Raw genomic sequence first — 27,425 nt, 5'->3', positions numbered from 1 at the left:
TTGGGGGAAGGGGGTGGGGAGGGCCAGGGGGCCCACACCTGAATATCCAGCCAGCCTTCCCAACCAGCTGTATGCAATACTTCCCTAGTTGTATGTGGTGTCTTCTTGCTCTCCTTGAAAGCTGGAGGATATAGGTAGGAAAAGGGTGAGGTGGAGGGGTCTCCATCTATGAAGCCGTGAGGACTCGTTATCTCTGCTTGCCACAGACCATCCAAGTGTGGTGGTTTTAAGGTCACCCATTACTCTGAAGGCAAGCCCAGTAAACTCATTATTGGTTCCCTAGAGTGAACTTTGGTTGTACTGAGACTCGATTTATTGTGGAGACCTTAAAAGAGGGTAGATAGTCTGTTCTCCCCGAGAGACAGAATTTTAGCAAATTTCTCCATGTGGGAGACTTTGGTAGAAGCTAGGATTTCTAGAAACTGCTAGACAACTGAGCTACATCCCCAAGTGTCTCTAATGCATGCTTCCCACTCTGGGCTCCACAAACAGGAACAGAACATCTTTCTGTGTTCTGTAAAGTTTGAAGAATGCTATGCCCTCCTCCCCTGTCTTAGGCCCAGTGCACACTGGTGTATTAAAGGCGCTGATCTGGCCTGCTGTAAGAATCCTGGTTAACTTAGTTTGACTCTATCAAATCCAATTGGTCATGAAATTCCATCCTGTCATCACATAGTATTAACAGCCTGTTCTTCAGAACACATTTGAGAGGAAGTTGATTCCTGTCCCTTTATGCATGTGAGGTCATCCACACCCAGAAACTTTACATGGATTGTCCAAAGCCATCCATCTAGCCTCCTGGTGGCACCTACTCTTGTAAACAAATCCCAGATTATTCCCTGAGCTGTAGGGTAGATGGTAAAAAGCTGGAGTCAGCAGCCTGCTCTTATGTTCTTCCTATCCAGTTTCTGCAGCCATGTATTCGGGAGCAGGTTTTTTTTTTTTTTTTTTTTTTTTTTTTTTTTTTTTATGTCCTCCGGCCTCCCTTTGCTCATTAAACATATGCAGATAATACAGTATACACCTAGTATGGCTCCTGTGGTGATTAAGCAACTGACAAAATGAAATATGTCCAATAGCACCAGGCACCAAGTAACAGAGTAATCGCCGCCACACCTCCTAGAATTTTGCTTAAAATGGAGTTGACCTGCATGTCCATGGCACTGGAGACAAGGGCTACTGTTTGGTTGCAAATCCCACTACAGCCTTGCTAGAGGGAGGCCAGAGACTGGAGGGCAGCTCTGGCAGTTTGTTCTGTGGCCAGTGGCCTCAGATAGGAGTTCACTAATGCATCTTTTTGAACTGTATTTCTCCTCCTCACCCCTCATCTAAGCACAGAGGAATCTATGCTGAAGTTGTCAGTTTAAAAAACTAGACAGACTTGGAGGGTTGAAGTAGGCAGGATTTTGCAATACAAGAGCATTCGCTTTTGAACCAGAGGGCCCTGGCGTCAAACTCAGGCCATGCCTCTTCCTAATTGCCTGATTCTAATGCAGTCCTTTTAGTCTGTGTTTCTCATTTGTTACATGAAGGTCATTGTTGCTTCTGAATGCAGGCGATTCTGCTTCTGAAGCCTGCTGGGACATGCAAAGGAACATTAGCTAATATTTAGTTAGCATTCACTCAGTGCATTATGGGCCCTGATCTAGGGACTAGGGACAAGTTCATGTCACAACAGGGAAGGTCCTTGTTCTCAGGGATCTTACGTTCTAGAAGGGGTAGGTATGCCACGCAGATAAGCAGAGAAATAAATAGAAAACAAAGCAGAATGTAACAAAGGAGCACAAAGAAACTAAGATGTGGCCAGGAAGAGACTGAATACTCAGCTCTCTGGGAAAGCCTCCCTGGACATGATGATGCTTAAACTTTGGTCTGATTGCCTTTCCAGATGCACTCCAAGCTTCTCCTTCTGCCGAGAGAGAGAGAGAGAGAGAGAGAGAGAGAGAGAGAGAGAGAGAGAGAGAGAGAGAGAGACCCGTGGAGCAGTTCCATAGTGGGAAGAACCCCAGGCTGACTGATGGCTGGGTAATCACTGTCACACCGGAAATTCAGGTTTGCATGCCAGACCTGTTTGAGAGACTTTACAGGAATCCGGAGCGTGGGTTGAAGTTTCCTCAGGGCTAACCAAGTCAGACAGTGGTGGGTAAGCATCCCCTTTAAGGTCCAGGACCTGCCTCCTCCCATCACAGATGCCAGGACACCAAAGTTCTCCCACAAGAAGGCCCAGAGCCTTCTGCCTCAGAGTTGGCTGCAGACCAAACAAAGCTGTGGACCAATCAGAAAACACACATCCTCCCCGCTCCAGTCTAGTTAAACTCGACTATTGATAATTATCTACATTTTGCTCTTCAGAAAATGTAACTTTATTTGTTACCATCCCATTAAACATTAATGCTTCCGTGTCTGTTGCCTTCCATGCTCAGACCACCCGCTCTATGGAAAGGTTGACCTTTAGTCAAACCCTGGTAGAGCCAGAGACACAAGATCTTCCTATGGGGGAAGGTCACACTGTTACCATTTAGCATGTTGAAGGCCCCAGATCTCTATAAGACAGAAATCACCATACCTGCTCTGAAAGGATGCACACATTACTTTGCACCCAGGGGGACAAGGACTTATTCAACCTGTTTGGCTTTTGGACGAAGGGAAATGCATCTTCTATATTTCACCGTGCGGTTTTGGAGGCAGAGGTCCACAGACCACAGGGACAGGTGTTAGTGTGGGTTTTCAGAGATGTGTAGACCGTAACTACTCATCAGGCAATACTCCCCGCCAGCCCTCACCCGACCTAAACAACATAGATTTCTTTCATTTGTTCGTTTGAGACGTGGTATCATTTTTGCTTAGGCTATCAGATGACCTTGAGTTCCTGATCCTCCTGCCTCCACCTCCTAAATTTAAATTGAGATTGCAGGTGTGCACCACCGTAACCCACTAGAAATTTTAGCAAGGTATGAGAATTCCTTCAATAACAACATCCCACCATATAAAAAATATTTTGACTTATTTTTGTGTAGTAACCACCTTTGTGTTTTTTATTCTCCAACTGAAGAAAGTTCATACATTTGGAAGTTCACACACACATAATATTGTGATATATATTAATTAAAATTTTAATATAAAACTTAAAATTTAAAGGTATATACAGTGTTGTTGTGGTTTTTGAGTCAGGGTTTCTCTGTGTAGCTCTGGCTGTCCTGGAACTCCCTCTGTAGACCTGGCTGGCCTCGAACTCTCAGAGATCTGCCTGCCTCTGTCTCCCGAGTACTGGGGTTAAAGACTTGCCCCACCACCATTTAGACTAGTCATCCTTGCATTATTAACACAGGTACCAAGAGCAGGGGTTACCAACTGCTGCTGACCCAAGTGCCAGACAATAAGAGATGTGTGTGGTGAGCTTAACTCAAGAACCACCTCTGGATCGTGTGGCTTCTCTGAAAAGATACTATTTACTAATAAAAACCAAGCCATTGTGTTGTAAGCATTGTGCTGGTACTGGTATAATTTTAACCATCATGTGCACATTGTAACTATAAGTAAGTTGTAGTTTCACTGTTTCCCAGTTTTTGTTTACTGAAGGTAAGAGCCTTGTCCAAGATCCCAGACCTTACTGAGGTCATATTTAAGCAGCCATGCTGGTGAGACTTACACTGAGTATCTCAAGATGGACCGGTAGCCTGGGTTTCCCAGGTGGCCCTAATATAATCACAAGGGTCTTTGAAAGAAGAATTCAGAAGGGTTAGGGTCAGAGAATGTCAGGGAGGATGGAAGTCTTCACTGAAGTGATGTGGCCATAGCCAAGCAGCCTTTTCAAGCTTGAGTAAACAAGGTACAGATTTTGCCCTGATGAAAGCAGGCTTTCCCACACCCCGATGTTGGCCCAAGGATTGGGTCAGATGATTCAGTTTATTTATTTATCCTTTTGCTCTCTATAATAAATTCGTGTTGCTTCAAGAGACTCCATTTGAAGCAACCTGATAAATCAGCTGCGGGGGATTAATATATGTTGTTGTGCATTCTCTCGTTTCCCTCTCCCCTAGGAATGGTTGGATGCTGTTTTCCTAAGTCTTCCAAGCACTCTAGCCATTCCCTTGGAGAATCTGAGGCTGTCTGTGATTGGCTAAAGAAGATGTTGGCTTACTATTTCTGAATGTTCACAGATATTGAAAGTTTGCTTGGGGCCTCCTGAGATGAGAGATTTCCTTCAGGATTTCTCACAGCATCCCCCAAGGCATATACAGTCTGACCTTGGAAAATCTTATACTGTCTGGTCGAGAAATCCCCAGAGAGCATCTGGGGTTTCAGTCTCATTTGGGAGATGAAGAAAATGAAGTTTGTTTCTTCCTTATGGAGATAAGGAAGTTAGGAGTAGAATCTCCTGTCCCTCAGTGCTCTGGACATTCTACTCTGAAGATAGGAAGGATGGGAAAGCCAGGTCTGGGTTAAATTTGGGGTTTGGAAAATGCCTCAAGTCACAGGTGAGTCCATTTTTTCTTAGCAACTCACTCCCAGGGAGTAAAGGTCTTGCTTGAACTAGCCTTACTTGTTTGTCAGGAACTGTATTCTCAGGAGGTCCCAACAAGGAATGGTGGTCTTGGATCCCAAGAACAAATTGTGGCCTCCTTTTGTTAGCTAGAATGCACGCTAAGGAGAGGCTGGGATGAAGAAACTTTCCCCTCTATCTTCTTGGAACAGTCCTCTCAGAGGCTTTGTCTCCTGTGGTGAGCCACGTTCCCCCCACAGTTAGTTTCCTTTTGGTAGGTTTTTGAATCTATCGGGGAAAGTTTTAGATCAATTAGAATCTAGAAGTTAGTAAGAGCATCAGAGATAAATTTTGACCTCCCTGGCCTGTCCAGAGTGGAAACTCTGGAGAGAAGGAGATGGACCATCATGACCCCGTCCTGAAGAAAAGAGGGACTTCAGGAGGCTGACTGTCTTCACTATACCTGTGAAATTGAAGTCTTGCAGTAACTCACAAGGTGGGTGCCACCACGTTGCCATTCTTAAGGACATAGCTGCTCACTGGGATTAAGAACCTGCAAATTATGTTCTACGCTAGCTTTTAGGTTTTCCACTATGTGTGCTGCAGTCTGAAAGCCACAGAGGTTAAATAGGTTCTTTGTCAGAGATCAGGAGGAAGGAAAGGACCTCCCAAGGAATATAGTGAAATAGAATATAGTGTTACAGAGAGATGAAGGAGACTAAAATGGGGGAGGAATAAAAGGAGATGGGATTGGAGAGTAGAGAGCTGAGGAGAGGAGGAGGGACAACTAAAGAACTTAAAAAAAAAAGCACATGGAAAACCTCTATTGTAGAAGTTTTCTAAGATACATCTATGAAAGGTATTTTTAAAATGGGGACACCATACAGTGGGGGTCGACAATGACCCAGCTAGACATCCTATCCCACAAATAAAACGTCCAGTGCCAGGAATGGTCACATCTGTTCAGTCTTTGGCCAAAGGGGGCCCAGGGACCCCACCGAACATTCCACTCCATGGCCAAGGCTATTGATTGCCCTCACAACCTGATGCTAATGCCTTGTTGCTGAAGACAACACTTATTCATGAAGAAGGCAAGCTGGTGCCCAGCTAGAAGCCTCACCCCATATTGACCAGCTTTCATGGTGCTGGTAGGTATCTACATGTTACCAATGAGGAGAAATATTATCCAGCTATAAGCCCTGCAATTTGGAACACTGACTTTCCTGGAAGAGATGCACTGGTGTAATACTGACATAAATGTTAAGGGAATAACCAGCCAATTTTGATTGGATTTAAGGCCCACTCCATGAAATGGAACCCATACCTGTCACTGCTAAAGTGGCCAAGAACAGGAGACTGCATAGGGCCTTAGGGGAAAGCCCAATGCTATTATTATGTTAAAGTAACATAGCAATAAATGACTCCTACTGAAGTGCTGATACATCAATGGATTAGTGCCTTTGCTCAGTCCTCATTAGAGAAGCTTTTTCTTGGAGTAGGTGGGAATTAAAACAGACTTTGGAGTCCTCAGTCCTAAATGGGAGTCTTCATCAAAGCTCTTAACTTCAAGGCTCAGAGATGTATGCAGAAGAGCTGGTGGAAAGACTGTGAGAGCCAGTGGTGATGGAGAATGCCAAGGAAATTGTGTCTTCAAGACACACTAGAACTGACACACGTACAGAGACCGTTGCTGCATATACAAGTTCGAGTCAGATGGGGTCCCAGGGCAGAAAGGGGGACGTGGACCTGAGTTTCCATCCCCAACCAAGAAACTATTTGCAAGACAGCCTTTGGCAAGGGAAAATCATCTTTAAAAAAGTAAAAAAAAAAAAAAAAATTAAATGGAATGTTACTGGGTATATCAAACACACTCCAGGTAGGTCCTCTGCCCAGGAGTACTTGGCCAACGCAAAATGAATTCTCTTGAAATTTTTCATTTTATTGTTTGCTTGTTTTGATGTTTGGTTTTAGTTGTAGTTATTGTTGTAGAAAGAACAGGAAGTTGGGTGGGTAGGAAGGTGTGGGGAAGATCTGGGAGGTGCTGAGTGAGTGAAAAAATATTATCAGAATATATAAAAATGTTTTCTGATTTAAAAGTCTAACTAACGTCTGACACCCTAGATTGTTGCTCTCTATTGCTTGTATTCTTGGCTGAGCTGTATCCCCAAGAGAAAGGAATATGAACGTCAGAATCAGCCCTCACTCTGTTCCTTTCCCCCATTTATCTATTTACTTGTTTATATCTATTTACCTATCTATCTGTCTATTTATCTGTCTGTCTATCTATGGATCGATCGATCTATCAATCTATCTATCATCTATCATCTATCTATCTATCTATCTATCTATCTACCTATCTATATATCTATCTATCTGTCTGTCTGTCTGTCTGTCTATCTATCCATCCATCCATCCATCCATCTATTTTTGAAGCATAATCTCATTATGTAGCCTTGGCTGACCTATAACCAACTATGGAGATCACTTACTTCGGGTTCCCAAGTACTGGAATAAAAGTCACGTGATTCCACACCTGAATCTTTTCCTTTCTTGTTTGCTTCTGTCCACCCTGCCTCCATCTTTTTCACAGATTGAACTTCCTGCATCTCACAGTTCAGAACAGCTATCGCTTTCTGCTCTGCTCTTTGATGCCTACTGCTGTTTTAGGCACGTTCTCTGCCGCTGTCCAGTACAAGGCAAACCTCTGATCGGGGTGAGTAGAAGAGGCTAAGGGAAACTGAGTCATGAGACACAAGAGGAACATTTATACTACACCACCCAGTGGCCAGGGCCTGGGCCTGATGATGGTGTAAAGACAGAGATAGGTGGTGTTTTTGTGAATTATATTGATTAAATAGTTGAAAGTTCCTGCTGAATGAGACCAAGGACAGAGCGCTTGGGGATCCTCCTGTCTTGGAGCAGCAGAAGAAAGTTATTGAAGCATAACAGAAGACTTCAATCTCCTGACTAGGAGGGGTGAGGTGATATTTCTGGTAGACTGAGGCAGGTATGAGAGTGCAGGGAGCAAGCAGGAGGAATCCTAGGTCCCCAGAAGAAATGAGAAAAGACAGTGATGAACCTGCCAAGCTTCTATTGTGTTTGGGTCCTCATGTATAAAATGGAGTGACATCATTGGCATTTGTAGGAAGGGGCGGGGGTCAATGAGAATATCTGTTAGGTGACTGGTAGTTACACTCTGTCTGACCCAGTCAACCCTACCCTTGTAGACACCGTTGAACCTGCTTCACTTTCTCGAGCGCAGCCAAAGTCTTGGCTCCCTGCCAGAAAGTGTTTTAAGATCTATACAACTGGCTCTCTTTGATTTCTGCTTTTCCTGTCCTTTGGAAACCCCACAAGGCAGAAACGACTGGGTTTTAATGAGGGTGGAGTTCACAGGCAGCCTGGTTTTTGTTCTGATAGCACTGGGCAGCATGTTTTCCCAAGGAAATCTCACCATCTTTCCCCTCGTCTGCAGGAAGCCTGGAGCAGCTAGACGGCTGAACATCTGGGACCCAGTGGGAATCACACAGGAGGAAGCGTAGGCAGGGAAAATGGAATAAGTCAAACCATATGGAAGTGGGGGCTGGCTGTGGGAGTGGGTGAGTCGCCTCCTACATGGATCAAGTGAATGTCTTCATCTCTTTCCCACCATAGGCTCTATCCTGTTTAATGTGGCAGTGTCTGGGGGGCAAAGGTAGCATATACCATATGTCTCTAAGTAATTAAATGGTCCATGTAACTAATAAACTTATAAAATATGCTATCACCGGGACTTGACACTTCATTACACTAAGTAAAGTAGATGTAAACTCAGGATTTTAATACAACAAAGTAGGCAAAAATCCAATCAAATTAAACACAGTAGTCCTTAGATATTTCTGAGTTGCTGGATTTAAAATATATACTCTATGTTCTCCTATGCATTCTGTGTTTCCTTTCTTAATGTTAGCAACAGTAATGGTTTTAAAAGATGTATTCATGTGTGTGTGTTTGTCTAAGTGTATGTGTGTGTATGTGATGTATGTGCATTTTGTGTATGTGATATTGTGTGTGAGTGCCTTTGGAGACCAGAAGCAGGTATCAGATCCCCTGGCCTTGCAGTTATGGGAGGTTGTGAGTTGTTTGCTATAGGTGCTGGGAACTGAACTTGATCTGTTAAAAGATCAAATGCTTTTAACTGAGGTGGAGCCATCTCTCTAGTCCCTATAATATTCTCTGTCCATTTTTTTTGGGGGGGGGGGGTTTCGAGACAGGGTTTTTCTGTGTAGCCACGGCTGTCCTGGAACTCACTCTGTAGACCAGGCTGGCCTCGAACTCAGAAATCCGCCTGCCTCTGCCTCCCAAGTGCTGGGATTAAAGGCGTGCGCCACCACGGCCCAGCTCTCTGTCCATTTGTTGTTGTTGTTTTTGTTTTTTATTGTTGCTGTTGTTGCTGTTTGTTGACACCAGGTTTTCTAGCTGTCCTGGAACTCGCTCTGCAGACCAGGCTGGCCATGAACTCAGGGATCCACCTGCTTCAGCCTCTGGAGAGCTGCAATTAAAGACCTGTGCCACCATTGAATATTAGCATAATTAGGATTTTAAAAAGATAGTCCATAGTTAACCTGGTGTCACGATAGCCCTTGGATGACTTCTAAAAAACTAATTTCAGTTTGAAGAAACTCTGCTCTGACATGGGACAATTTCCAATTAGAGTTTTAAAACAGTGCTTAGCTTCATAAGTCAATCATGCATATGACATGTGACATTTGATGGCAGTGACAAGGTTATATGTGACTATTGCCACAACAGGAACATTAAAAATATTTCTATTGTATTACACAAAAAGCAAATGTAACTCTCTTAAGTATCTAAATTATAGATATTTCTTGATTTGTTCTTTTAAATGGTTATTTCTGGGACATTATAATGTATCTTGGAAGGTGCGACAGGCTCAACAGTTTTTCTCACCACTTTGGTCATGCAAGTTTTGGTTTATAATATGCTGAGGTTAATCTGTATAGCAGCAGGAACTGAAGGTAAATCTTGGTTGTGCAAAACATTTTTTTCAATCTCACTATGTTAATCTGTTTATTATTTCACTGCAATATCCCCAATTTAATGGATTATCCCCACAAGTACACCTTTTCTGTAAATTTCACACTTGTTTTCTAAAATGCACATATACAAAGCATTTAAATCCCTTCAAAGTAAATTTGATAAATGTAGATGCCCTTGGTTTTTGTACTATCAATAGTAAGTAAATGTGTATGCTAAGTAATCAGTACCCAACATTTTACTTTCTTTGAAGACGACACTTTTCTATGTAGTTGAGGGTGTTCTGTTGTTTTACTGACTCCTTCTCGTGCATTTTCTATCTTGTCTAAATTTAATCCCATTGATATTTTGTCAACAATATCATTTAGCATCTGAAAGTCGTTGGAAAGCAAAAATCTGATGTTTGGTTAAATGTTTGATGTTTGAGTAGATCCACAAAATAATTAAGTCTTTTGGCTCTTGTTCCACCTGATTAAAAAAAAAAAAAAGATAGAAGCACAATAATTGACCATGTCTCTTATTAAATTCCAGATGTATGCTGTCTGTGGGCAAAGTACTCCTGCGTTTCAGGTTAAAGGCAGTGCCAAGGTTATAGGCTTGCCCAGATATCTTGATAACATTATCCAGATAATGTTCACAGGTGAAAGCTGTTTCCTTCAAACTCTTAGTTTCTGTTTTTGTTCTTTGTTGTTTTTTGCTTAGTTGGTTGGTTGGTTGGTTTTTTTGTTTTGTTTTGAGACAGGATTTCTCTCACCCCTTACTCCGCTCCTAGCAAGGTGCATCAGCTAGCCTGCAAGGGTAATGTTAAAAACTGAACAGATCCACCCCTTCTGACAAGTCTCATTACTTCTGCAGAGACATAGACCTTTAAGGAACTCTCAGCAGCTCAGGGCTCTTCCTCTCTCCTACCAGGTTTGTCAGCTCTTCCTTGATTAGTTGCATTTTCACCTTATTTGCATACTCGTACTTAGCCATTCAGGGCTCAGCTAGCACTCCTTGAATTCTGGCATCTGAGGCAGCAATTTCTTCAAGATGTGTTTGGGGGATTCATACTGCTGTTCAGTGTTGTCTTTTCTTTTTTCAGCTGAGCACACTTAACATCTGCCAGGAGTTTTTTAAGTATTTCCTTCTTCATTTTCTTTGTGGGTTTAAAAGTGGGTTATTGTAATCCTTTACTAATACCACATTGTGATCTATCTCTCCCTCAGATCCTTTAATATTTGTCATCTATACTTATAGGCTGCTAGGTTGGATGAGTACATATTTACACTTGGCACATCCCCCTGATTAGCTAGCTCCTGTGTTATATAAAGTCAATAGGCATGTCTTTGAACAGTGTGCATATATTTTGCCATATAAAGCTGCCTTGATCTCCTCTCCTTAGTTCCCATTTGTGTGGCATGTTTCTCCACACTTTCTGTCTGTATATCTTTCAGAGCAAAGTGGGTCTTTTGTACGCATACATCTTTGGGCTTTTAAAAATCCATTTATTTTGGCTGGGCATGGTGGTTCATGCTACCCTTAATACCAACGCTATAGAGGCAGCCAGATCTCTGCAAGTTCAAGGCCAGCTAGGAAAACACAATGAGATGCTGTCTCAAAACAAAACACAAAACAAGACTCTGTTCATTTTATAGCATTTTTTTTATTGGGGAATTTAATCCATGTATATTCAAGACAAATTATTGTCAGGTAAATATTTCCTACTAAAGCTTTGTTAACTGATTTCTGGTTCTTTTGTAAATCTTTTATTTCTCTTTCTTTGGTGGTTAGATGCATTTTGTAGCTTTGAATTCTTTAGATTTTTCTTTCATTTTTGGTACAGATTTTTGCTTTGTGGTTACCATTTTGTGAGAATCATTCCAAGCTGTTAACAGCCTGATCTTGATTGTCCACATCTGGATACTCCTATCCTCACTCCCATATTGGAGGGTTTGATATCAGGATTCCTATCCCTCTGTAATACACAGTCCTTGAAAACCTTAGCTGAATCATTATTATTTTCCCCCTCTTTTAAACTTCAGACTAGGGTTGAAATTACTTTCTATACCCACTATACCCCATAATATTCTGAACATGTCTCTGACTGATTCATGTCATTGTTTTGTGCTTTTGTGGACTCTATGACTTAACAGGCTTTTGTCTGGGCTTAAAGTATTCCTTTATCAATTTCTGTAAGCCTGGTGTAGTAATAAACTCCCGGGCTATGGATTGCTTGGAAGCATTTGTATTCTCCCTCATTTTAGATAGACAATTTTGATTGATAAAACATTTATGGCCAGCAGGATTGTGTTTTTGCTTCAACACATTGAAGATATTATCCCTCTGTCTCTGGTCTGCAGAGTTTCTGATGGAAAATCTGTTCATAATTAAAGTGTTGACTTTTTATGTGATGTTTTCTTATCTCCTTCTGTTCACAGATTTTCCCCCCTTCGGCTTTGATCTCTCTCTCTCTCTCTCTCTCTCTCTCTCTCTCTCTCTCTCTCTCTCTGTTTCTCTCTGTGTGTATTCACGTGCATGTGCGTGCACATGGAATATATGTGCATGTGAAGGTCAGACATCAGTATCAGGTGTCGTCCTTAGTCTCTCTCTGTATAGCCCTGGCTGTTCTAGAACTCACTGTGTAGACCAGGCTGGCCTTGAACTCAAATGTTTACCTTCCACTGCCTCCTGAGTGCTGGGATTAAAGGTGTGTGCCACTATGCCTGGTCACCTTTAGTTTTTGAACCAGGTCTCTGAGCCTGGAGCTTCTTGATTTGGTCAGATTAGCCAGTTCTCAGGCTCTAGAGGTCCTTCAGTCCCTACCTCCCCGGAAGGGATGATAGATACATGCTGCCATGCTTAGCTTTATACATGGGTGCTTTAGACTTGAACAAAAATCTTCATGTTTTCAACTCGAACATTTACCGAGGAAGTCACCTCCCCAATTCCTTGCTTTGATTTTTAATACTTAGAATGTTCTAGGTTTTGGTGAACTATTTTGGGGTTTGGATCGTTATGCTTCTTGTGTCTATGTTGGTGTCTCTCTTCAGATTAGGGAAGTTTGGTCCTAATGTTCACTGAACATTCTCATTCATACCCTCCCTCCCTCCATCTTTCCCTCCCTCTCCTCTTCCTCTCCCTCTCCTCAGCCCTTTTCTGTTTTTTTTTTCATGTATTTCCCCACATTTGTTTTATGGTTTTGTTTGTATACTCTTGTAGTTCCCCGAACTCCTTAAAGAGAATTTTTGGAGTTCTTTATATCTACCTCTTTCTTCAGGTCGACTGTGGGAACTTTCTCAGTTTCTTTTGTGTGTGGTGTTGACTTCCTGAGAATCTGTAATCTTGCATCCTTACACTAGCACCTGCAGGCCTGAGAAAACAGCCCTCTCTTAAGCACCTCTTTGGAAATAACTGTGAAGGAGACACGATAGTTTACATATATAGCAGTATCGAAGTGACAAATTTTGGAGGTAGTTGAGAGAAGGATTTTGTGTTTGTGTTTGAGCCAGACCCCTCACAGGACACTGCTGGGAAGTCATCTAGAACAACGGGCTGGAAGGGAGCTTAGAAAACCGAGGTCCTGGGAGCCTGAACCAACGTGATGCCCATATCATGGTAGCAAGGTGATTACTGATGGCTCTAGCATGCAGCTGAAATAGATGGTCATTAGGAAATCTGGGGAAACTGTGAAATGTGAGTCCCTGATGCTGGTTTAAACACATCCTTCTAATTGCTATGTAATCAATGCTTTCCTGATAAAAGCAATGACTTTTTAGTTAGTCTTGCTGAGCCTGGGGACTTTGCAACCATCGTGCTGGGTTCCCTCCTAATACCCTCCTGATACCAGACTCTGATCAATCTTATTGCCCCAGACCCCCTGAAAAGCCCAATGACCAAACTTTCAAATCTAGTTTGGGGGATCTGGTTTGAGGATTAGCTGAGGCTCTGGAACTCTCTTTAAATTCCAGCTCTGCTATTTGGTATCTGTGTGAAAATAGTCTCCCACACTTCTATAAAAATGTGCGTAAAGTGTGTACCACACAGTGATGGTAGATGCTTGAAAAGAAGGGTTAGATTCAGCATGGTACCTATATACAGTAAGCACCCTCAAATATTAGTCTCCAGTCTTTCCTCTCAAAATGACTTCTGTGTGGTGTGTATCTGCATATGTCTGTATGGCTTGTGGTCACACTCACGTGTAAAAGCTTGTGTATGTGCAGGCTGGAAGTTGATAGCAGGAATCACACCTGAAGGCTCTTCAGCCTTTTAAATTGACAGTCTCTCAATCAAATCCAGAGCTCAGCAGCACAGTAGACTCACTAGCTGCCTTGCTCTGGGGTCCTCTGTTCCACTTTCAGAGACTGGAATTATGGATGATGAGCTGTCTGCACCTGGCATTTATGTGAGTTAGAGTTCTGAACTCTAGTCCTCACGATTGACTCAAATGTTTTAACCACTAAGCAATCTCCTAAACCCGTCTGTCCGTCCGTCCATCCATCCATCCATCCATCATCTATCTATCTATCTATCTATCTATCTATCTATCTATCTATCTATCTATCATCTTTTGGTTTTTTGAGACAGGGTTTCTCTGTGTAGCCTTGGCTGTCCTGGAACTAGCTGTGTAGACCAGGCTGGCCTCTACCTCCCGAGTACTGGAATTAAAGCTGTGCTTCATTTCTGCCCAGCTACTAGTTTTAATTTTTAAAGGTATAATTCATTTGGGTAGAAAAGAATTTATTAATTTAGGGTGCATATATGTGGTATATTGTAATTTTCTTCCATTTTATTTCATTTTGTCTAGACATTAGTTTTAATGTGGCTTCCATACATCAATGAGGACTGGAATGTGACCAAGAAGTCAGGACAAAGACGCTAGTTTGACTGGTTCGGAAGCAATTTTAATGGAGATGAAAATGTTTTATCAACTCAACACAGGTACCCCCAAAATACAAATCAAAATATCATCTTCAGCTGCATAGCAAATAGGATTTAAGAATTTAACATCATTATTTGATCACGAGCGTAAATATAAGTTCACCATAAATAAATGTAAATTCATTGTACAAAAAATCCCCAACAACTCTTAATACAAATATGGTACACATTTGACAGTTTCTGAAACAGAATTCTTTTTAAAACATTTTAAAATCTAAGCTTTTTTTCTTGAGTTTTAAATACATAAAAAAAAAAAATCAAAAGGGGGGGGGGGAGACAAGGACCACTAGAGAGGAAAGAGCATTCATTGAAGTTGGCCAGTGTCTGCAGACAAGTGCTGCAGAAATGGAATCTCTGTCCTCAAAGTGAGGACTTCAATTTATTGGGATCAGATCTCTTGAGGAGAATGTGACTCTTCCCAGAGGGTCAACTGTTGGGGTCAGGAGTGCAAGGTCGGAAGGATGAGCTGCCAGGAAGGCAGCCTTAGGGAATGAACAGCCCACATCGCTACAGAGCAGTGAGGGAGGACTAAGAGAGCAAAATCTGTTAATCACACACTATCCCCAGCCGGAGCTGAAGACCTGGAGAGTGGAATCTTCTTCTGGGATACATCTATGGTCACTGAAAAATGATCAGACTAAGAATTAACAGTGCCGGACAAGAGGACTGAACAGCTTCCATTTCAAACCACACCCCTACTACAAATGACTCCTATTCTTGCTCAGAGAGTCTACAGAAGCCCAGAGTTAGTGGAGTTGTCCAATCTACTGCAAGGGCTCTGAGACTGTGGTATGCTGTAATATAACTGGGAAGAGGCAGATCTTCTGGCCCTATTCCCAGAGATTCAGGGGTAGTGTCCAGAAATGAACACTCAAGTGTGCCATCTTCAAGAGCTTTAATTGATGTGACCTCTCTGGGGTACATGGCCCTGTCTGGCAAAGCTATGGCTACGCACATCTCTTCTGCTCTCTGGTTAAAATCAGTGATAGATAACAAGTCACCTTTCTGGGGCAGGGGATGGTTACGCCTGTCTTCTCTTCTCCTCCCCAGGCTAGTAGAGGAGTATCCATCATTCCTTCCTATGTTTTGGAAGCTCAGGTCTATGTCCTCTCTCTGCATGTCAGATGACTAGCTCTGTATAGAAACACGAGCAATCTCTTTAAAGATCTGCTATACATGGGGGCTGTGCGGGGGTGGGGGTTAGTCTGGAACATAGAAGTTAATACACCCCCATGAAAGACTCTCCAACCCCAGCACTGAGCTTGAACAAAAGGAAGAGACCAAGAAGTTGAGAGCAAAAGAATAGAACATTCCAAGAATCTTTGAGTAGCCAACACAATGAACATTCCTGTTTGCTCAAAGACTTCTTTTTGGGGGGAGGGGTCTTGGGGTTAAAAGGTTGTTGACAAAGATTTTTTTTTCCTCCTTGCCACCCTGTCTCCAGTTGAAGTAACTAACCCCTTTAGATTTTCTTTCTTGGGGGATTTTCCTGGATTAGGCTCTGTGTTAAGCAGTCACCGACTTGGTCACTCGTTCATGCTATGTGTAGCCTTATGACTGACCATGGGCATTCCCGTGTGGCTCAGTGCTAAGCCTCTGCATGAGGAACAGGAGTGCCTCATCTTCCCACGCTGTTGACAAGGCCTAACATTTCCCCTTTGGGATCTGGAGTTTTGCCCTGTGCTGACGGCTATCTCTCCCTCACAGTAGGCCTGGGCATCTTCACGTAGTTCCACTTAGTGCGGTATGGTTTTGCAAGCCTTATCTTCTTCTCTCTAGGGTTGTTCTGCAAGGAGGGTCTGGGTTGGATCCTAGGGAGGCTGTAAAAGATCCTGGTTAGCATCATCTGTTGCCTTGACAGTCGCAATCTCTTCCTGGTTCACTAGGAGTCAAACTTTGATGGTGAAATCCCACCAAACCCTAATCCCAAGAGCAGGAAGTGCTGTGACCAGGGAACTGGAGGGAGAAGCCACAGAAGATGGGCCAGTAAGCTGAGGTATACAATTGGGCCAGACTGATATCTCTGCTACACTCTCTCTTCTGTGTCTCTAAGACTACAGTGCTGGATCAAACAAATACAGGTACTGGGTAGGAGGTTATGATTTTGGGAGGTGGTCTTGGGAAGTAATCACAGACGGAGTGGGCAGCTGCAGGGTGGAAACAGTAGCTCTTAAATACAGTTAAGATGGGGAAAAAAAAGAAGAAGAAAGCACACACTGCCCTGTGTTTTTGTTGTTTTTTCATTTACACTATGGAGAACCCACCATGGAGATATCATGGGAGAACATGCGGGAGCCCGGCCCTTGGGAGTGGTATAGATGTGTTGGGGAGGTTTCCTTGTCCTTCCAGGCCTGTCCCACACACTGTCAGCTGGACCTGCTGCAGGTTGACCACTGTGTTCTCTCTCCTGCTTCTCCTCCTTCTCCAGATTGAAGGTCTGCAGGATTTTCTACCTAGCAAGTGGTGGCCAGTGACTGGTGGATTGGGGGCTGGAAGCAGCGCACATGCTCTACGGTGGAGCTGTCAGTCTCTACGGACTTCATGTACTTGTTCAGGATGGCAAAAACCTCATTGTTCAAGATCTGGTACTTCCTGATTCGGTCAGCCATCTTCTTCAGGGGCTGTAGAAGGATGAAGATGCTTAGGTTAGGATCAGGTTACGTGGGAGGCAGAGATGGGGACTGCAATCTAGGTTCCTGACGTTCCGATAGTCATATTTCTCTTTTCTTTAAAGATCTTCTTTATGGTTCCCAAATAAAATGCTAAAGGTTGCTGATAACCTTTGCAAGTTTCAAGGCTTACAATAAAGTTACCATAATCAAAGCACCGCAGTACTGTCGCAAAGACCGATGAACTAGAACTGTAAGGCTAGAAACAAACTGTGTTGAACCAAACGACTCTGAACAGGATGACAAGATCATCTGAAGTATGTGTGAATGTCAGGGACAACCTTTTCAACAAATGCTGGGAAAACTGGATGCCTACATGCCGCTAAATGTTAGACCTTATTTTATAGACTGCATCCAAAAATAAGTTGGAAATGAATACAAGACTTCAACATGACTCAAGCTACGAGGTTCTTAGAAGAAAGCACAGGAGTAAATCACCACGATGTCGGATTTGACAGCGATTATTTTTGGCTATGACACCGAAGTCTCCAGCAGCCAGTGCAGATGGAAATGAAGACTTGTGTGCGTTAAAAGATACCATCAATGGAATGAAAGGAAGTATTTATAAAACAGGCAAGAAGCTGTTGTTCTGAATATATAAATGCTACCACCCAAGGCCAGTAAGGTGGGGCAATGGGTAAAAGTGCTTGCTGCCAAGCCTGGGGATCTCAGTTGGGTCCCCAGACCCCACATGTCAGGAGAAGAGAACCGACTTCATTACGTTGGCCTCAGACCCCCACACATGTGCTGTGGAAGGTTTCTCCAAACATAAAGTGAAAATGAGAAAAATGTAAGATGGAATTAAAATTTGGAGAAAAAAAAAAACCTCAAAGGCATTTCTCTACAGAAGACACACAAAGACTCAATGATATATGGAACTCTGTTCTTGGGTGGTGGTGGTGGGAATATAAAATGGGGCATAAAATGGGGCAGCCATCAGGGAAGACAGTCTGGCAGTTTCTCAAAAAATGAAAGAGAATTACCAGCTTGCCCAGCACTTAGACTTCTGAGTGTATACTTCAAAGAACTGAAGGAGAGACTCAGGGATGCCTAAGATACCTAAGTTCTTTTACTATTACTACTTGCTAAAGGTGAATGCAATGCAAGGGTCCATCAGTGGACTGTATTTTGCATAGGGTGATGTGCTTGTTAACTATAAAAGAGTGGGATTCTGACACAGTGTGACATGGATGAGCCTTAGGAAATAAGCCAGTCACACAAGGACAGAGACTGTGTTACTCCCATTATATAAGGTACGCACAAGTCCTGATATTCATAGAGACAGAAAGATAAATGGTGGCTGCCAGGAACTGGGGAGACATTTAAATGGACACAAAGCTTCCGCAGAAGGAAATGAAAATGCTTGAGGCATGAGTATGAAGGTCACATGATGCTGTGAGGGTATTTAAAGTAACACTGAACTGGATACTGGGAAACAGTTACTTATAATGACCACAACTCTTAAACCTCCCCCTTTTTTGGAAGGATGCTCCTATATCATCTTCCTGGACAACTCCTTTGGGCTAGACCAGACAGATCAACCTTCCTAGTGCTGCGACCCATTAATACAGTTCCCATATTGTGACCCCCAGCCATAAAACTATTTCATTCCTACTTCATAATTGTAATTTCGCTACTGTTATAAATCATAATGTAAATATCTGATGTGCAGGATATCTGATATGTGACCTCTGTGAAAGGGTCATTCAACTACCCCCATCCATAGGGTTCCAGACTCACATGTTGAGAACCACTGTGTTAGTCATCAACCTATATGCTTCCATGCTGTGTGGCAGCTGCTCCCTGTGTCTGGAATCTATCCAGGCCACTGGCCCCATGTACTGTCAGTCATCCGACCCAAGTCCCAATGCCTATGAAGACTTCTGACCTTGTCCCCATCACTGCCGTTCAGTTTAAAGGCTCTGTTTTCCCATAGCACCCAACTCCCACAGCACCCAACTCCCAAAGCTGTAGTGTCCAGTCCCAATGCCTGCCACTGCTATAATGTCCAGTGTGCTGTGGCAATGGTGGCCAGCACCAATAGGGTCTGCTTGGGACAGGGAAGGGACATTTGAGGTCAGGAGCCCAGGCTTGCTTCTCGGGGTTACCCAATCTATCAGCATGTTCTTGGTGGGCCTTTTCCAAGCATGTCTCCAGCTTGGAAAGTGTCTGTGCATAGCCATCGCTCGCCCTCCGTAAGCAGTTTATCCCACTCCTTCCTGGAGATAGCCTGTTGCCAGGCCTCACTTCTCAGGCCAGCCATGTCTGCTTACCACATTCTTAATGATCTCATCCTTCCCATCCTGCCTCTGCACCTTCAGCAGATGGTAACAGAAGTCAAACAGGTCAAAGCGCCGCTGCTGGCCCAGCAAGACGATGATGGAACAGCCGGCCCAGTTCAAGCCATCACCGAAGCACTGCCTGGGGTGGGGAAGGAAACAGTGAGAAGCCGAGGAGAAACGCCCTCCCCAAAGCCAGCGGTACAGCTGCCCCAGGGAGACAACAGTCGACTTGGAGGGGAAGAGGAACACACAAAGAAAAACACAACCAGACTCCCTCTCTCTGTCTTTCTTCCTGCTCCACTGTGTGTATGTGTGCGTACCCACACATATATGTGGAGGCCAGAGGTTGAGGTTGGGTGTCACCCTCAATTGCTCTTTATCTTGCTTTCTCAGTCTCTGTCCCTAAATCTGACCTGCCAGTGCAGTGAGAGTGCTTGACTCTCTAGCTAGACTGTTAATGAGACTGGTCAGTGGGCTTCCAGGCATCCTCCAGTCTCAGCTTTGTCAGTGTCAGGATTACAGGTGCACAATGCCTCACTTGGCGTTTTTGAAATGTGTATTTTTGATGTCGTTTCTGTATGGATGTGCACTCACGACTGCAGGTGCCCACAGGAGGTAGAGGCCAGTGGCAACAGATCCTCCCAGAGCTGGATGTGTAGCCATCTAACGTGGGTGCTGGGATTTGAACTTTTGTCTTCTGCAATAGCAGTATGGTATTCTTAACCACTGAGCCATCTCTCCAGCTCTTCCCATGGCTTTTAAACATGGCTTCTGGGGACAGAACTCAGGTCCTTAAGGCTTGCCCTGAACTATCTCCTCAATTCTAATCAGCCTTTGAGGCTCACATGGCTTGTCACCCCAGGCCAGTCAGGGGTGGCTGTATTGGCTCCTTGGCCTCTCAGAAACCCTACTGTAGGCCACAAGGGCCACAAAACATGTGGGTGACTATAGGGTCATTGTTACATCATTTACTTTGTTCTCCCCCACTTCCCCGTCACAGGGTTGGAAGGACACAGTCCCTGCCCCGCAGCTTGCTGGTCTTTCTCTTCTCCTCCCCTCCCCTTCCTTCTCTGCTTTTAGTCCCAAAAGGACCAGCTAGTTACCTCTGCCACACCACCCTCAGCATGATGCATGATGCATGATGGATGCAGGAAGTGGGGGTCTGCTCCTGCTCTCTCTGCTGAAAGAACTGTGGGTGACCCAAAAGTCTCCTCATTTCCTACGCTGAGTTTTACAAGAGTGAGGTGAATGTTTAGGGGTCAAAAGACTGACGCTCATGGGATTCTTACTTTCAGTCTTGGGCCCCCATATTGCTGACAGACATTTACTAGTTTTCCTGGACTGTCCGTTCCCCTCCACAGACCCCCCATCCCAGATATGGTTATAGGACCAGTTCTAGTCTGAAAATTTAGTCTGACAACCAAGCTCCACTCTATGGTGTCTACATCCTCCCCTTGTCTCCAACCAGCCCCATGTGACACCTTGACATAGGTACTTCCATATTCTGTTTGGTCCCTTTAGCCTCTGGAGGCCAAGAACAGTCCACTGTTGCCATGCCCAGCAGTGGCACAGTGACCAATATGTATTATTGTTCAAGCCACTTCGTCCCCTGTTCTCCTTTCTGGCTAGTGCATCCCAGTGATGAGGGAAGGGGAGAGGGTGCACTCACTCAGCTGTGAACTCGTTGGTCCCCACAGGGATGCAGTAGACAAACTGCATGGCGCTCCACAGCCGGTGGAACTCAACACACTCATCCACGTGCATGACACCATTGGTGGGTGGCGGGCCCCTCCAGATGGGGTCCTGTAGGTAGCTCCGGATTCGGGTCAGGATGACCTCAAACATGGACAGGCCGCAGCAGAGCCGCTCCTTGGTCAGGAGGTCACCCTCCCGAGCGATGGCGATTTGCTGGGATAGAAAATGTATATTAGGGCTGGAGAGATAGCTCAGTTGGTTAAAAGCACTGACTGCTCTTCCAGAGAACCTGGGTTCAATTCCCAGCACACACATGGCAGCTCACAAGTGCCTGTAACTCCTATTCCAGGGAATCTGACACACCCACACAGATATGCATGCAGTCAAAACACCAATGTACATAAAAAATAAAAATAAATTAAAAAAAAAGAAAATGTATGTTAACAATTCACTATCCACATCTGAGATCCCATCTGCCTCACTTCCACTAGAGAGTCCCAAACACTGGTGCCAGCCACATTTAAAACTTGTTCACTGGGACTGGTACCCTTCCCAGAACAGGGCACTGAGCCTAAGACCTTGAAGGCATAGAAAGTCTTATGGTAACTGTCACCCATAACAAGTACAATCCAGGCGCCATCAACAGAAGACAGATTTTTAAAAATTATCTGAGCACATCCTGGTCTCAAAGGCTGGTTGGGTCTGAAGAAACAGGCTCAGTGCAAGTACAAGGACCCAAGAATCCACATTAATAATACAAGGTCCTCTAGAATCCACATTAATAAGCCAGGCATGATGTATGTGCTTGTAATAGATGGCTAACGAGGTACACAGAAGTCAGAAGTGTTCCTATCAGTTTTATAATGCAATGCTACCGGAGCGTGTGGCACACCAGGCTCCTGATGAGCCACCGGTGGCTCTGTCCGATTCTATGGACACAGTATTTTTATTCACGAGCGAGGAGGCTGAGCTCAGAGGTGCAGCCAAGGAAAGGTATAAAGCTTGGACTCTCCTCGGTGAAGCTTAGTTCTACAAGTTAAATGATGAAGTGTATTCAGCAAGTTGGAGAAAATAACATTTACGACAATGCCCTCAAACACCAGCACAACCCCACAGACGAACAGCGCATGCGTGGGGTGTGCGTGTAGAAAACATTTTAGGAGGAGTCAAGTTAGCTGTGGGTGCAGATGGGCTGTGGGAAATGGGTGAGCGTCTCACTTTTAAAATAGTTCTGTACCGTGGAAATGTGCTAGAAGGAACGTATGTTACTGTTTTAAAATTTGCCACTGACTTCAGAGAATTATTTCCTTCAGTTAGAGACCCTTCTTTGACAATGGTGAATGGTCTCTATTAGTAATTCAAACAAGCTTCTCATCTGGTCCTGGCTACTGCATCTCCAGTAATCAGACAGGCAGACAGGCACATCAAACACATGACCGTCTCCCACCAGGGTCTGTGCTGTGAGCGAAAACATCTAAGAGCGAAGGTGCCGAAAGCCTCCGCAGAACACGTATTACAGTCTAAGGTCAAAGTCAGGTCTTTCTGTCTGGGAACAAAGCTAAAGAAAGCTGGCTTCTGAGACTCCAGACCCACAGGACACATATGCGATCAGCTCCCAGTGGGAGGAAGGGTTCTCAGGGGCCCATTCTGTAGGGGGCTGGAAGGGACCACCAGACTTCTCTCTTAAAGCTCTCTTCCTTGGAGACCTTCCCCTCCCCCATCCACAGAGGGCAGCATCTAAGTAAATCCAGGGAAGGAAATAAATCAGGAAGCAGAGCTTGTGATGAATGTGGGCCTTGAGTGTAGTTGTCATGGCAACTACAAAGTGAAGGAGGAAAGTGAGTTGGGAAGAGTTGGTAGATATGTCTGAACCACCTTTGTCTCACGAATCAGATGGGCACCCTCTCTCATGGAGAATCAACTTGATTGCACAGCAGACAGTTCATGACACAAGACTGTCTGCCATAGCTAGCTAGATAAAGCGCTCATAAGATAGCACGAGCTTAGTACTTGACTCTGGTTTTTTTTGTGTTTGCTCTGTTCTGCTTAGCTCTCTACATGTGAAGAACATAGCTCCCTGGGGATGCTCAGTAGATAAAGGACGCATGTATGTTCTCATCAGCAAATTAAGGGACTTCTGGTGTTCTAGTTAATCTGCCGTCTGGCTGGTTATTCTGAATCAGGCAGCACCTGAGAATCCTGGTTTGAAAACACGGGCAAATGATTTTTCTAAAAGCTGTGGCTTGACTTTCAGTTCTCCGTCCACTGTGGCCAACAGAAGTGGCCTCGACCCCTTTCCCTGAAGAAGCGTTTACCCTTCCATTTCTTTCTGTGAACCACAGAAGTAATATGCATTCACTGGGTAAAATTTGGGGAAACATTTAAATAACATATAAGAAAGACAATATTCCATTTATCCCGCTACCCAGAGAGAAACATTCTTAAAATACAGATACATGAAGATCGTTTGCAGTTATGAATATGGATATATGCATGTACATAGCCGTTCATCTCTATTACATTTTGACTTATATCTAATTTAAAACTCATTTCCATAATATATTCGGTGCCATGGTTTTTAGGTGGCTATCCCTAAACAGCCTCTGATAAACTTATTTCGTACTCTACCCTTGCTGGTTATTTTTGATTGTTCATAATTCTTCACTGTTGGGGACAGTTCTAAAGCACTTGCCCATGGATATGACATTTTGTGAGCATTGGCTCCTGTTATGTTATTGGGTTACATAACAGTCTCCAGTCTGACTGGGAGTTGGAGAATGTAAATACTTGAAAAGGTTTTGCTAGCTGGATCGTGGTGGAGCATGCCTTTAGTTCTAGCACTTGGGAGGCAAAGGCAGGTGGAAGTCTCTGTGAGTTGGAGGCTAGCCTGGTTTACAGGCTGTTCCAGGACAGCCAAGTAAAGTAAGACAGGTTTTTGAAACCCTGTCTCAAAAAACAAAAACAAACAAACAAACAAAAAACCCCAAAACCTTTTTTATTTTTGCTATACAACAGTGACTGAGTCTCAGGGATGCTGGCCAGACAACTTCCCAGGCGACACCCACGCCTCCCACTCTCAGCAGACAATGTGCTGGAAGAAAAATGTCTTTATCAACACTGAGATGAGAAACTGCCTTGGCCTTGGGGTCCCACTTCACAGACTGATGGCAACGCTGAACTTTTCCTGTTTGTTGGCGAATTGGTTATTTGGATGTGAGTCTGTTATCGTCTTTTTCTGGTACATCACTTTGGCACATACATGTGTGCACACGTGTGCTTTGCCTGTGTGTGTGCATGTGTAAGTCAGAGGTCAACAGTGTGTACTTTTATCTGATCTCTTTGCCTATGTTTTAAGTTAGGCTCTGTCACTGAACCCAGAGCTCACTGTATTGTCGAGACTGGCTGCCAGCAAGCCACTGAGATGTCCACCTGTCCCCTCCTCTATTGCTAGGGTGACAGGTTTGTCACCGCCCCTGGCTTTTATGTGGGTACTGGGGATCTGAATGCAGGTCTTCATTTTTGCATGGGAAGCCTTCACCCAGTGAATGCTCATCCCAGCCCTCACTTACTTTCTACAGGAAAGAGAGGCCATCTAGTGCTCGATGCAAATGCGGCCAGTTTATGGTCTGTTCTACCGTAGAAAGGATGTTAAAGGAGTTCCTATCTACCTTCTGCTCTACACAGTGGGTCTTCCCCAAGAGCCCCCCACTGTTTTCAAGGAGAACTCTGATTACATGAAACACTGATTCCACCCATAGCTTCTCAATATTCTTTTCTATGGCCGTTCGCATCTTCAGGAATTCTGATTTATCCATTAACAGGCAAGAAATGGAGACCCTACCACATTTCTCTCTCTCTCTCTCTCTCTCTCTCTCTCTCTCTCTCTCTCTCTCTCTCTCTCTCTCTCTGTGTGTGTGTGTGTGTGTGTGTGTGTGAATTCACTAACCTTTCTGCAAACATCAATGTTTCCTCAGTAACATGCAAAAGGCTGAGCCCAGACAGAGAGCAGGTATGAATACGTTCAGTGAATACCTGGGATAGTAAACAAGGCTCACAGTGATTTTTACCAAGTGGAATAGCAGCAGAGACTTTTCCTCCCTGATCAGTGGCTTGACCCTTTGTCATCTTGGAAATGATTTATTTCTCCAGCTGTTAACAATATAACACACTTCAAAAGAAAAGATACCGATTTTAAAAAGGCAGCCCAGCTCGGGAAGTGAACCGGCTACCATCCCATTTCAGAGATGGGAAAACAAAGGCAGTGAAATAAAATGTTCCATGTGAGATTATGTGACATTTGAAGGGAGAGCTGGGAACAGTGGTGCTGGCTGAAAACCAGGTCACCTCAGTTTGCTCAGAAACAAATGCAAAGGCCATGCTGCTCGATCTTCCTTGCTTTAAATCTACCATCGACAGTTTCCCGTCACCGACCCAGATAACATACAAGATCTGGCAGAGGAGACGATCTAGCTGGCCAGCATCAGTGTTCACAATCTGTTAGCATTTATTTATTTATTTATTTAGCCCATGGGTTAATGAAGTTGTGATTATTATTATTTATGCGTGTACACATTCAGCGTGTGTGCACATGCATGTCTGGCACATGTGTGGAGCTCAGAGGACAACTAGCCTCGAGTCATTCATTCCTTCCATCATGTGGGTCCTGGGGCTCACACTCAGCCTGGTAAGCTTGGCAGCAAGTGCCTAAACCCACTGAGCTGTCTCACTGGCCCCGAATTTACTTTTTAATTTAGTTTACTTCTTCATAGTTCACCTACGCACATTAATGAGGTTCAGTGTACCTCAATCCCACTCAATGGTCCATCCCCATTCCCCTTTCCCACTCCCTAGTAACCTCTGATTATACATTCAGGTTGACCTGACTGTAGTGTTAGACTATTCCTTGAGAATAGGTGACTTATCAAACTGGCATGTCCTCTCTTACTAGGGTCTTGTTAAATACTTAACGCTGGACAGATGGAAATTTCTATTGGTCAAAAGGAAATGGTATTTAGCAGAACAGGGAAGGAATGCATAGCCATGAGCGGAAACACACTCCAGGCCCCTCAGGCTCACAGAGCTGGATGCTTGCAGGATGACACCCTGACACCAGAGAGCAGCAGGCACGCCAGCATGCCACTGGCTTGCGGGATTTCTCCCTAAAAGGAAATCATCTTAGAGGATTTTCTCTGTTCAACCTCTGCTGCCCAAAAAGTGGGAAGACTCTCTACAGTGTCTGAATTCCCTGCTGTGAACCAAAGACCCAAACGCCTCCTATGGTTAGTCACTGTTTCGTGGGGGCCTCTTGTAGGTGATGGCTTCTCAGTTTGACATCTGTGCAGATGGGGCCTGGCCTTATGGAGAGTGACTACCTCTTACCCTCTGCTGACAGTGTGGGTTCTTCTGATCATAGTGAGAAGCCCAGTAAGGAACCTGAGTCCAAGGGTGGCTTTAACTCCTGAACTGTGACAGTAGCAGTGTGGCCTGCAATAGAAAGCACCTGGATCATCTCTAAGTGTCCTGTACTGCCACATCCCCTGCTTGTCTCCAAACGGGAGGCTCCCTTAAATCAACTTGAAGAAAAACAGAAGCAGACATTTCGGTGCCTCTTCCCCCATTTCTCTTTTGTCCTGCTTCCTGACAAAGTCTGAGAGTGCTCGGGGGCCACGCATCTTCCCTTACCCAATTCAGTATCCATAGTAACTGGAAACATTTTTTTTTTTAAAGTTAGCTTTTACAGACTCAACATGAGCCCAAAGAACTTTGAAGATATTGGGACATTATAGACAAATTCAAATCATCTTTGACTCTTCATCAATACCCAGTGTCTATTTCTACCTTGCTTCGGAGGCTATTGTCATAGTGAACTGGTGTGCCGGCTAGCTTTATGTCAACTTGACACAAGCTAGTCATATAAGAGAGGGACCCTGTGTAAGACTGAGCTGCAAGCAAGCCTGTACAGCATTTCTTTATTAGTGATTGACGAGGGAGGTCCTGGGTTCTATGGAAAAGCAGGCTGAGCAAGCCACGAAGAGCAAGCCAGGAAACAGCACCTCTCCATGGCCTCTGCATCAGCTCCTGCCTCCAGGTTCCAGCCCTGATGTCCCTCAATGATGAACAAGGATACGGAAGTGTAAGCCAAAGAAACCTTTCTTCCCTAACTTGTTTTTGTAATGGTGTTTTCTCACAGCAATAGAAACCCTAATGAAGACAATTGGGTTTGGAACACTCCAGAAGCTTTCAGGGGACATTCCATTTAACATGCTTTCGATATGTGAATGTTTTTGAAAACACTGAGAAATGTAACTATTTAAGACCTAGCAACATTGGATGATGCGT

At 44.1% G+C, this 27,425-nt stretch overlaps 1 protein-coding gene and 1 long non-coding RNA gene across 8 annotated transcripts in view; one reads left to right on the top strand and one right to left on the bottom strand.

Moving 5' to 3' along the window:
* On the top strand, positions 1-14,714 carry LOC143442822 (uncharacterized). Of its 2 annotated transcripts, XR_013111331.1 has the most exons (3): positions 15-7,196; positions 7,959-8,082; positions 14,307-14,714. It is a non-coding gene; the product is annotated as an uncharacterized LOC143442822 (long non-coding RNA). The 2 variants fall into 2 exon arrangements; XR_013111330.1 differs by having other exon boundaries at positions 1-8,082.
* Positions 14,382-27,425, bottom strand: part of Cyfip2 (cytoplasmic FMR1 interacting protein 2) — a 117,527-nt gene continuing 104,483 nt past the window's right edge. For all 6 annotated transcript variants that reach the window (XM_034504569.2, XM_034504571.2, XM_076937002.1 and 3 more), the window contains 3 exons: positions 21,061-21,299; positions 19,383-19,530; positions 14,382-17,061 (listed from right to left, as the gene is read on the bottom strand). In XM_034504569.2, coding sequence (XP_034360460.1) covers positions 16,894-17,061; positions 19,383-19,530; positions 21,061-21,299 — 555 coding nt within the window. In that variant the 3' untranslated portion in view covers positions 14,382-16,893. The remainder of the gene's footprint in view (positions 17,062-19,382; positions 19,531-21,060; positions 21,300-27,425) is intronic.

Source organism: Arvicanthis niloticus, chromosome 6 (genome assembly GCF_011762505.2).
Source record: "Arvicanthis niloticus isolate mArvNil1 chromosome 6, mArvNil1.pat.X, whole genome shotgun sequence".
Classification (NCBI taxonomy): domain Eukaryota; kingdom Metazoa; phylum Chordata; class Mammalia; order Rodentia; family Muridae; genus Arvicanthis; species Arvicanthis niloticus.
This window is presented reverse-complemented; position numbering and strand designations above follow the sequence as displayed.